Source organism: Gymnoscopelus braueri (assembly GCF_963280865.1).
Source record: "Gymnoscopelus braueri genome assembly, chromosome: 11".
Classification (NCBI taxonomy): Eukaryota; Metazoa; Chordata; class Actinopteri; order Myctophiformes; family Myctophidae; genus Gymnoscopelus; species Gymnoscopelus braueri.
The window spans coordinates 36,404,612-36,417,111 of record NC_137613.1 but is presented as its reverse complement, the minus strand read 5'-3'; the positions used below and the strand labels follow the sequence as shown (position 1 = coordinate 36,417,111).

At 45.8% G+C, this 12,500-nt stretch overlaps 1 protein-coding gene across 1 annotated transcript in view; it reads right to left on the bottom strand.

The window, feature by feature from the left end:
* satb1a (SATB homeobox 1a) overlaps positions 1 to 11,685 on the bottom strand; it is a 19,869-nt gene extending 8,184 nt beyond the window's left edge. The window contains exons 1-7 of the mRNA XM_080442205.1: positions 11,442 to 11,685; positions 10,970 to 11,146; positions 9,256 to 9,382; positions 6,909 to 7,032; positions 4,672 to 4,789; positions 2,972 to 3,504; positions 344 to 568 (exon numbers count right to left, since the gene is read on the bottom strand). Of these exons, the coding sequence (XP_080298331.1) occupies positions 344 to 568; positions 2,972 to 3,504; positions 4,672 to 4,789; positions 6,909 to 7,032; positions 9,256 to 9,382; positions 10,970 to 11,146; positions 11,442 to 11,661 (1,524 nt within the window). The 5' untranslated portion in view covers positions 11,662 to 11,685. The remainder of the gene's footprint in view (positions 1 to 343; positions 569 to 2,971; positions 3,505 to 4,671; positions 4,790 to 6,908; positions 7,033 to 9,255; positions 9,383 to 10,969; positions 11,147 to 11,441) is intronic.
* Positions 11,686 to 12,500: the final 815 nt, after the last annotated feature.

Below are 12,500 nucleotides of genomic sequence, written 5' to 3'. Positions count from 1 at the left end.
GTTTCACCATTCCTCTTTCCTCATTGGACTAAACACCGCGAGGAGGGCAGGCTCTTCCCCATCAGACTGAATATATAGTATCATTCTTATTAATCTACGAATTCTTATCTAATCTAATTTGGAGTGCCTCAGTGCGGCTGCAGAGTTAATTAATCTAATAATCTAATTTAATAATTTCATCTTTCAGACCGCTGACAAAGTCGTCAGATGGGTGTTCTCTCGGTAAACTGTGTAGTTTGGGCCATTCATCAATCCAATAAACATGTTTACTTTATTGGTTTAAGTGGTTAGAAGTTTATAAGACTGGGTTCTTACGTGTAAACACACAGTGTGTGTTTCTAACCTGTGTGTGTCTTGGTGAGATGTTGTTGGTGTTGTTGTTGTTGTTGTTGTTGTTGTTGATAGGTGTGGTACCAGAGAGGCTCCTCTCTCTCTCTTCCTGATAGATGCGATCTCGCTCTGCCTCTGGCAACTGGAGGAAGATGTGCATGGCTCTCAGGTTGACCAGTAAGGACTGGGAGGCGTGTTTGGGGTCCTCTTCCTTGCGTAGAATCTCCGACAGCAGGCCCTGGTACACACACACACACACACACACACACACACGTTGTGAGAGATCCCACTCACCGTACAGGGAGGCAGTCACATGAGATGTGTCATGTGTCATACACTGGATTCAACAGCAGTAACAGTCGCAGTAAAGCATGAGTAATAGGTCTACAGGGCGTAGACAGATGCAGAATTCAGCATTTTGAAGGTCTTACAGTAATTATCTTATGATACTGACATATATAGATGCCTTTAAATCAATCTTGATTGATTGATTGACCTCTATTCAGCATTGATTGCTGCACCATTTAATATCTCTCTCTGGTGTGGGATAATGTTAAAAATGATATTCAAATGCCTATGATGATTGATTACACATCTCATGTCAATGGTTATAGACTTTTCATCAACCATAATGCTATAATGGAAAATAATGACAACATGCCTGTGTTTACATAAGCGTACTAGGGCTGGGGAAATATATCAATATTTAATTGATAATATCACTATATTGAGACTAGATATCGTCTGAGATTTTGCATACTGGAATATTGTAACATTACAGTATGTTTTAATTACTTTATCCATGTTTAATACTGTTAAAATATTTAGATTTTTTTAACAAAACATTTAGAAATGTCATACTAACGTCACAGCACGGTGTTATGGTCACAATATCAAAATTAAGGTATTTGGTAAAAGATATTGTGATATTTAATTTTGTGCATACATGTATCGCCCAATCCTGAGAGTACAGGAGTGGAAATGCAAATGCTGAGTTTCTTATATCCACAGTGGCATTAGGTGAAAGTTCCTCATAACTGTCATTAGATCTCATTGCAAATCCAAGTGACAAGCCTCTGCAGGTCAGCATTTCACATCTACAGTAGAGACAACAGTAGATTAGAACTTAAGAGTCAGTCTCCAAAGCACTGCTATTAAAGACGATTACTCACACCCGTACACCCATCATTACCCTGGGTGTGTCTTGTCTATGCAGACGAGCCTTCAAACATCATCTAGACTAGAGGTTTTTGGGTGCTTTTCTCGAGAAAAAGTTCAGATTCCACTCCACACCGGTAGAGAAACAGCAGCACGAGAAGACGGGAAAAAACGAACAAAAAAACAAAGCAAAAAATAATGCACATTTTTATTCAAATCAGAACATTATAATTCTTCACATCCGCATCGCTCTTTTCCAAATGGATTGAGGTTTTCATATGCATCGTCAATTGACAAATGCTTCTCCCGCTTTTAGCCGGCGTCTTGGCATCGCGCCCGGTCCGGCTGGCATCAGAGCACCTCTGTGCTGGCAACGGAGGAACATGGGGGTGGATGATAAGTGGATCTACTGATTATGATGAAGATGATAATGACTGTAATAATAATAACAATGGGCTTAGCCCCATCTTCTTCTGAGCCTCTTTTTGTGTGGGTTTCTGTGGCGTGTACCCTACGCACTGCTAAGCATGGATGCGGTCACGGGTGATTTATACTTAGATGCGAACCGGTGGCGTGCACCGACAATAGCCGATCTATAAGCTCACAACGCGCCGCATTTGCGGCGCGTTGAGAGCTTATAGATCGGCTATTTTCGGTGTGCAACCAAATATAAACAGGCCCTTTAGACGTTACCAGGGGAGGTGATAGTAGACTAGAGAGAGAGATTTAGATGAGAAATGATGGTTGATACTGATGGACAGTGAGAGGGAGCGATAAAAAAAAAGATGGATGCACGGTGGTGTTTAAAAGGCTAGTAGGGCTGCCAGAGACGAGAGGTGGTGAAAGATGGAGGGACAGCGAGATAGAGGGAGAGGTAGAAAGGGAGACAGCATCTCTCTAAGGAGGAATGATTAGTTGGCCCAGCAGCTGTTCCACTGCTGGCACTGGCCCCGTGCTGCAGAGAGCTGGGGTGCACACGCACGCACGCGCACACACACACACACACACACACACACACACACACACACACACACACATACACCACACACGCGCGCGCGCGCTCACGCACGCACGCATGCTCGCACGCGCGCAAGCACACACACACACACACACACACACACACACACACACACACACACACACACACACACACACACACACACACACACACACACACACACATAAACACACATAAACACCCGCTCACGCGCACACACACGCACGCAAGCGCACACACACACACACACACACTTACACGTATGCACAGAGGGAGGGGGGCACTGCGGCAAAAAAAGGCCACACAAATGTGCCAACCAACACACACTCATGAAGCAAACTGAAACGACCCCAAAATCGGCAAACACATTTCCAAAATGCAATCAACAGGAAGTGGATGTATCTCAGGTCTCACCACACCACCATCTATCACTCGCTCTCCCTTCCTCCACCTCCCTTCCCCTCCTTCTCATCCTCCCATTCGTACCTGGGTCCTGTTGAAGGCCACGCGGGCGAACACAGCCTGTGAGATGCCCGCCCTCTTCAGCTCCTCCCTCACGTTTTGGTAGATCTCGGTGGACACGTCGGACGCGCCTCCACCGGAACCGGCGGACAGCTGGCCGTGAGACCCCCCAGCTCCGGGGCCCGTGCCGGGACCATCCTGGACCTGCTGGGGCGGGGCCTGCGGGGTGTCAGGGCCCTTTGAGAGGAACATGGCGGGAGGCCGCCCCATCGGGGGGTGGTTGAGGTACTGCTGCGGGACGGGTGAGAGAGCCTGTCCGGCGAGCATGCGGCTAACGGCGTACTGCTGGTTGAGAAACTGAGCCATCACCAGCTGCTGGCTCACCAGTTGTGGACTCAGGGGTGCGGCGACCATTGCATGTGGGCGGAGACCAAGGGTGCCACGCCCACATATGCTGGCGACTCCCCCGTGAGGGAACAGCAGGGGCGGGCTCTGCCTGTCGGCCGGCTGCTGGCCAATGGTGATTGGAGTGGGTTGGTCAGGGAAACTGTCAAAGTCTTTAGGTATGGTGAGAAGTTAGAAGACGGGTGAAGGGTGAGGGAGAGAAAACAGACAAACATGAAGCTATAAACAGACCTGTTATTCAGACATTTTGCAGAGACAGTGTTGTTGTGATCCACTTAATAGATTAATTAATAAACCAAATAGAGCCCCTTCACTACACAAACAAGGGTAACCTAGAAGTGTGCAGTGTGTGCACAGCTGTGAAATGCCAACCTTCATCAATTTTCATCATTATCTAACGTCATCTAGGTCTAGGAAACGTAATAGTCAGTCTCATCCTAATACAATGAATAGTTCAGTAGTTATGCATAACAACGTGTTCAATAATTCCTGACCATTACTTTTTTAGTCCCCCCACGTTTCCCCCCCCCCCTTTTGTCCCAATTTCCCCCTCGTGTAGTTTTTGTCACTGCCAACCCTTACAGTTGGTCAAGTGTCTCTCGTCCAATGCACTTGAATCGCCGGCCGCTCCTTTTTACCTGACAGTGATGAGTTTACCTGGGAAGGCGTAGCGCATGTGGAGGACCACGCTATCCTTCACAGTTCCACTCCCTGCTGAACAGGCGCCCTGACCGATCTGTAGTCGCTAGCGTAGAGACACAGATTACCCTCCGAGCCACAGCTTTCCCTCCCGTAAACACGGCCTGTGGGATGGCTGGGTGGGCAGGAACTTTTCCCCGGCACCATCAACATGGATTAAAGCAAAAATAAATAAGAAATTGGGAAGCGATTTGGGAAACAGTGTGAAAGGAGCCCCCCCACGCACTAGCGCTGTTTCCTAAACAATTAAGACAGGTTTTATTAATTTTGTTCCTGCTGTTCTACATGCTGCCGATCAGGTGAAGAAATCACAGATTGAGGCATTAACATTTGCTTTTATGAAATACCCCAGACCATTAGGATTTTATGGAAGATGCATCTGCACATATTTCTAGTTTGACCACTTCAAATGCTCCGATCTTAAAATAATAACCGAAAGTAGCCTATCTACAGTACAAGCTTGTACACCCCTGGACCTTGACCTTTGACCACCAAATTGCACTATTATATCAATTAAAGATATTAAGTTTCATCGCCTATGTCTCTGACCTACAGTATAGTTACATTGTTGTAACTCTCCACACCGAGTGGTACGACTCCAAAGACAGAAATCCCCTCACCCTTGAATCCTTTGGTCCTTTGGTTCTTGAACTGCTTGTACCACCGGCCAAACTCCTGACACTTGGTGGCTGAGACGTTTGCATAGTAAGTGCTGTTCACAATGGAGGAGATCATGCTCTATAGCAGCGGGAGAAAAGACAAAGGAAATTCATTACGCTCTCCAAGTGGCTGCTACTGGCTGCCTGGGCGTCTCAGCTGTTCACAAGTCTGATATTAATGAACTCAGATGTGTGTTATTAAAAAGACCCTCAGGTAAATGGGATAATAAAGACAGATGAGCATGGCAGCATGTGTTTGTGCGTGAGAGTCAGTGTGTGCATGCGTGAGTGAGTGAGTGAGTGTGTGTGTGTGTGTGTGTGTGTGTGTGTGTGTGTGTGTGTGTGTGTGTGTGTGTGTGTGTGTGTGTGTGTGTGTGTGTGTGTGTGTGTGTGTGTGTGTGTGCAGACAAACTAAAGACTAGGGGTAGCCAGGGAGTAGTTTATTGAACTCTCTCTCGCTCTATCACACACACACACACACACACACACACACACACACACACACACACACACACACACACACACACACACACACACACACACACACACACACACACACACACACCTTTCCCTTAAGACCATCCTGTGCAATCTGTACATCTGATTACACCTTTCATCTTCTCATATTTATTTTAATCTGCTTCTCACAAACAAGAGTGGGGAAAGAGAGAGCGAGAGAGAGAGAGGCTAGTAAAAAAAAGAGAGAAATAAGGGAGAGTAGAGAGAGAGAGAGAGAGAGAGAGAGAGAGAGAGAGAGAGAGAGAGAGAGAGAGAGAGAGAGAGAGAGAAAGATGGGGGAGGAGAGATGGGTTGTATCAGATATTAAAACAGCAGAGAAAAAGAGAGAGAGAGTGAAGGAATCTAAGGAGAGAGATAGTAGGCGATTTATCAAGCTGCAGATGTCCTATGTGCCCTCAGGCAAAACCACAGATAGACCATTTTGATTATTATTCTGAGAGAGGAAAGTACCAAATATCGCACGCCTTATCTAGAATTACTTGTGCAGCCACAGCTTGTGTTTGCCTGCATGTGTCACTGTACGAGTGAGCGTGTTTCAAACAGAAACTGCACTAATGTTGCTCTACTGGAGCCCTGTATGTTAGCATAGTTTGTCGGTAAAACTCCACAGCCAATTGTTTAATGTTTGATTGCCGCAGGAGTGCCACGCGTCGTAGCGGTTTCCTTTCATATTTCTCAAGCTTGCCAATAGTGTTCTGGATTCAGATTCAGAATGGGGTACCATTTAAAAACCTGGGTACCGATTTCTCTTGTTTAATAAAGGGAGACACATACAGTAACTGACAGAAAAAAAAGAGGATAGGCAATGCTGACAAACTAATAGACAGACACAAAACTACAGACAAATAGACAAACAGACAGCCAGAACGACAGACGGGCTGACAGCATTGAGGATAAGACCTGAGGCACATGGAAGGCAAGGCAGGCCAGTCGACCTCTTTAAGAGATAACCATCTCTTTCCTTATCTTTCTCTCTCTCTCTGCTCTGCCCCACAGCTTATCTACCTCTACAATCTGCACTTCCTATCTAGATAATGGACCACACACTTATGCCATATGCCACACACACACACACACACACACACACACACGCACACGCACACGCACACGCACACGCACACGCACACACACACACACACACACACACACACACACACACACGCGCGCGCGCGGTCGCGGTCGCGGTCGCACGCACGCATGCATGCACGGATGGACAGACAGAGGAACGGACTGAGGGACACGCGGACACACAGACAGACACTCAAACAGAATTGGAAGCACAGACTATTTATCCAGACACTTTTAAAGGCTATTTATTCTCTCTCTCAGCTGAGTATGTGAAATGTATTCATATAGTATTTATGAATTTATTCATATATGTGCATGTATGTTTGTTTATGTGTGCTGTGTGTGCTGTGTGTGTGTGTGTGTGTGTGTGTGTGTGTGTGTGTGTGTGTGTGTGTGTGTGTGTGTGTGTGTGTGTGTGTGTGTGTGTGTGTGTGTGTGTGCACAAGCAAGCATGGGCATGTATAATGTCTGTGTGAGGATGTGTGCCTGCATGCATGCGGTATGTGTGTGTGTGTGTGTGTGTGTGTGTGTGTGTGTGTGTGTGTGTGTGTGTGTGTGTGTGTGTGTGTGTGTGTGTGTGTGCATGTGCGTGTGCGTGTGTTGTACTGTACCTGTGACAGAGGGCATTCCTTGGCCAAGGAACTCTGGTTCATGTCCTTGAGCAGCTCCTTGAGAGCGTTTCTCACTGTGGAGTGACTCCACTGCTCTGCAGGGAGGTCCTCCAGCTTGGGGCAGCTAGACAGACAGACAGACAGTGAGACAGCCAGTCAGTGAGACAAACAGACAGACAGACAGACAGACAGACAGACAGACAGACAGACAGACAGACAGACAGACAGACAGACAGACCACTTACAGCTCTTACATGACTTTAATAACTGACTATTTTTGAGAGGTTGGGATCATAGCACTTTCATTTTCAAATCAATTTGTGAACCAGTAAATGTGCTGAGTGACCAGGTAATTGTGAACTCACTCAAGACCTGTGTTGCATCTCCTCCCCTCTCTACTCATGGCTTCTGATCTCTCTACATTCTCTGATGCTATATTGCTAAATTAAACATGATACTATATTGCTAAATTGCTTTATCTTTTGTTCCCTAAATACCATCCTGGCATAACAGACCACAGACCAATTCCCATTAATTACTTTTAATTCATTAGATTGAGATTTGTTTAAATTTTTTTTAAAGATTTATTTTTGGCTTTCATGCCTTTATTAGACTGCCCCAACGCTCCTGATTTCGTGTATAGAGGGGAGGGTGTATAGAGCCGGCGAGAGATTGCGCCTGATCCCATTGGTTCACCGATCTGTCCGTCAACCCCCGCTCCGTTAACACAACATTACGAGCGACGCCCACTGCACTCTGGTTGGTTGGGAAATGAAACACTTCCTCATACCGAGTACACCGACGCGCTGGGCCAGGCTTTTATTTTTTAGCAAAACTAAACAATAAAAGCCTGGAGATCGAGGCTATGCCTTTATTGATAGGACAGTTAGGCTGACAGGAAATTGGGAGAGATGGGGAGTGACATGCAGCAAAGGCTGTCGGGGTCGGGAGTCGAACCTGCGACACGCTGTCAGGCTGGATTACCAGCATAGGTGCCCAGACGGTTACGCCAACCGTCCGGGCCATTTGTTTACATTTTGTACAAAATTATTAAAATATTATGGAACTAACCTGAATTATTCAGTCAATGTTGGCCATAACTCATAAGGTATGTACATTTAGAATTTTCATAAATTTCAATTTACAACAATTATAGGTATAAGTTATATTTAAAGTAATACTAGGTAACTTTTTCAACAAAACTAAAGTTAAATTGTATATCTTTTGTGAGTGGCAAATGTTTCACAACACCCACTCCATGAATTTCACCCCCGAAAGCCTTTTCTATTATAATTTATATTGAAAAGGTGGCTCGGTGAGCCTTTCCCGCGAAAATGACTCATCCGGCCGGAAAACGGAAACGGAAATGCACTGGTTTCCTGTTTGGCCAGGAACTATAACAAAAAGGAATCTCACGCTGTTTTTAAGAGATTGTAGGATTTGAAGATCGAAAAACAACAGAAAAAGAAAACACAGCTCACGGTAACTAAAGCTCCACTGGCTAAGAGAAACGATCCACAGATAGTATAAAACAATTAAAAGAACGCTTTTTGAAACGCTTCCGTCTTCTGGTGAAAACAAATGGAATTCTGGGTAACGCAGGAATAAACGAACGGCCTGCAGTGACGGTAATGACCAGCATAGGCTGCTAAAAATCGTTATTTGTGGACCTGCATTGTATTACTTTAATGTAAGCAAGTCATTGAAGTTGATTTTCATACCATACTGAAATTAACCGAATCCAGTGGCTAATTCCGAAATCAAAACCAAGACATGTTTTGGAAAATGGTCAGCACTAATATAAAGTGAGTCATCACTGGGCTAAACATGCCAGTTTTATCAACGTGCTTGTTCTTATGCACTACAAAAAACATTCAGAACAGCAGAATGGAATATCTCATCACAAACTGACAAGAGCATCAGAATTGTTTTTGGAGTGGGTGGTTTGTAGGTTAGGGTGACAAATGACTTGACTATAATGACTATGATTTAACAGTGGCTACCAAATCTGGTCATCATAACCCCTAGTACTGCTAGTCTCTATCCTACACCACAAAATCCTCAAGTGTTAAATTAACTCTATGAGTTTAGCATACAAGTTAAAAAAGTTCAACTTGCATAACATTCTTCTGATGTCCTTGTTATCTAGACACCTGAGACACCTGGGAAGGTAAATTCAATTAACTACCTGGTAGGATAGAAAAACAAAAGTACCGGGCAGGTCCCTGAGTACCTCGTTTGGGAAGCACTAATTGAAATATCATTCAGCTTTTCTAATCCCCCCAAAGGGGAAATATGGCAATTAGGTGACATATGATGGCAATAATGTCTCAGGTGAGGCACGTACCTGTGCAACTGTATCTTTAACGTGGTTACATGGTGAACATCTTGCAGCATGTCTGCAACAGTAGCATCAGGAGCGTCTGTCACACTGGACAGAGGCACTGGGTTCCACCTGCCCACCTGGATCAGACCTGCAAAAGACATATCCAACGCATTCTCACAACCATTGTGTCAAACTGGTGACAAGTTGGGACAGGTTTTGACCATGCGGCACCCATTTGTCGCGCTGAACTCCCCTGCATCAGACATTGATGTCCTGTTGCGTCACATGTTGACGAGGGTAGATGATTTACGATTCTCTGCCCTCGCACGGCCCGGCGCGGCCACTCGCTCGCCCAACAGCTCGTTCGGGGGTGTATCATGGGGCTCAAGTCCGCCTGCCTTGTTTTAAATGTTTTCAGCGGAGGCGTTATCAACCTATTACGAGTTGGGAGTGAGAACGGCACTTCCACATTCCTGTGTGGGCAGAGTGTTGGTGGGACTAGCGGGAGCGTTGAAAAACGGCACAACTCGGGAATTCCTATTGCGTCAAACAGGTGACGCATGGTAACATTTTGACCAACTTGTCACTATACTACGACATGAGTGAGAATATGTAGCGGTATCACTTTGTATATGGCACTGTAGTGTCGCTCTGTGACGCTTGCCGACAATATGCGTTGTTAGCTTGGAGATCGGTTCTTGCAACGCCATCATACACCTTCAATATAAATCAGGCTTAAAGGCCAATAATTTGATAACCGGGTCATCGGTCAAGAGGGCACTCAGTATAAGACACTTTGAGTCTCCTGTCGGCTGGTCATCAAATTATTGGCTTAGGAATGCAACAAAAACAAAACAATCTCCATGAATTCAAGGCTTCACAGGGTGTGTAATTGATAGAAAATAAGTCCTTTAACTCAGGACTGCAGGCAAAACACCTGGATGCACAGGACTTGCAGTCGTGCAACGGGACATTGCAGGCACACACTTTTAGACAGCAGAGTAAAACTAGACCACAGACATAAATTTCACGCCTCTAATATTTAGACGTTAGGCGACGCTGATAAAATATACGATACTTACTGGTGAGAAGCGAGCACCGATGTGCGTGGGTCTAATGTGCCAGTAGTAGTTGTGATAAATGATATGCTAGATGTAGGTAACAGCTGTATATATACTGAACACACACTCACATTGGCAAGGCAGCGTGCTCATAAAGAATACTGAGCGCACTCAATTTGCAAGGCAGTGCAGACATAGGAATAGAGTGATGGTAATTATACAGAGGAAGATATAAGTTAGTGCAGCTACAGTAGACCGATGTGCGGATAGAAGGTAATAAATATTCAGGCGCTGAGAGGCTCTTCAACACACCTATATGTGATTACGTGAGCATAATGTGTCTGTACCTGCACTTTGCCTGTGTATATAGTACCCGTTTGTACTCGCATTTTGTCCGCGCATGCATCCATATTACATTTACGCACCGTATGTGCGTGTTTTTTGTGTGTGCGAGCGCGCACTGCACATACACAGTAAAATCCTCAGTGTTGATTCATCCACTTGTGGATAGACCCTTATGGGTCCATTTGGAGTTACAAATGGATACATGAACAAAAATGTTTACTATGTATCCATAATATTCGGTGTGTGTGTGTGTGTGTGTGTGTGTGTGGGTGTGTGTGTGTGTGTGTGTGTGTGTGTGCGTGCGTGCGTGCGTGCGTGCGTGCGTATACCTTTGGCTTGTGCGGCAGAGCTGTGCGAGTAACCCAGGGATAGTAGGGCCATCTCTATCAGCTGGTTGAACAGCAGATCCCTCCTGACCAACACAAACTCGGCGTGCTCCTCCTTCCTCTCCCTCTCCGCCGGGCTCTCCCGGTGCTCCACCACACAGAACACGGGCAGCAGGCTCCCTGCGGGTTTGACGGACAGACAGTGCGGCCAATCACGACACAGATAACGTGTGACTGTGGTCACAGTGTCAGAGATGGACAGTACATGGAATTTCCCCATAATCTTGCATTATCATGAAAATACAGTTCCAGTAAAGTGACCACACTCCAGTAGATTGGCTGATGAATCGACTAACAGGAAAGAGTAACTATATGCCTTATCTGTTTAATCGACTTCCTGGTATCAGATGGAACTCTGGAACTGATAACACTGATAACCATCTCCCTGATTCTCTTTCTCTCTGACTGGGCGTACCTCTCTTATGCCAGCTCTTGCTCAGTGGCCTCGGTGAAGTGGGTTTCTGGGCCGGAGGAACTGGGGTTTTGGCCCCTGGACTCCCCTGCCTGCTCCTCTCATGGATTAGGGGCCCTCCGCCGTTCTGTTCCAGCCGAGCCAGTTTGGCTGGTGGAGGTCGGGTGTCAAGCACTAGATCGCCGCCCTCGGGTGGCCTGGCACCGTTACACTGGGAGTCCATCTTTTGGGGCGTCCTTAGTAACACCTCCGATCACACACACACACACACACACACACACACACACACACACACACACACACACCTGAAAAGAGAGATCAATGGAGAGTGTGACATAGGGTAAGAGTAAGACAGTGTAGCATTATCCATGCTCCTCAAATATGGTATAAGAACAACTAATATAGGTTACTTAGCCTATAGATTTAGGTTAAGGCCACTTTAGCATTGTTTACTACGTGCATATAAAGACAACAAAAACTATTTCGTCTCACACACAATAACAATAGTGACCTGTATGCTTCTGTCCGACTCCAACGGGAGTTAAATCCGGGTCAGAATTTAGAAATGACCTTCACAAAAAGACAAAGATTCGACGATCGAGGAAAAAAAACAACACTTGACTTCTGGTAATGCATGCTGCGACACCTTTCAACATGACAACCTCCGGATCTCCATGGAAAAGTGTCTCGTTCAGTTCATTTGCGGGACCAAAGCGAGCGATCTTGTTCACATCCTCTACGATGAAGTTTCCCAAAGCAGCAAACCAACCTGTTTCAGCCACTAGCCAGTGCAACGTGAATGCACGCAAGAGCCGTCAGCAGCCGAACTAACAAATCAGCCCACCAGGTAGGTTGATCCACATGATCCACATGGCACAAAAATGCATGTTTATCCTTTCGGTCTGTCGATCGAAACACAAACATGTGCTCCTGCACGTCGCGATCGCGATGTGTAAAATACAACTATATCAATGAGACCCGAGCCTCGCCGTCACTTGATGCTACTAAAAGTCGATCGGTTGGCATCATCTCGTGTGTGTGTGTGTGTGTGGTAGTGTGGTG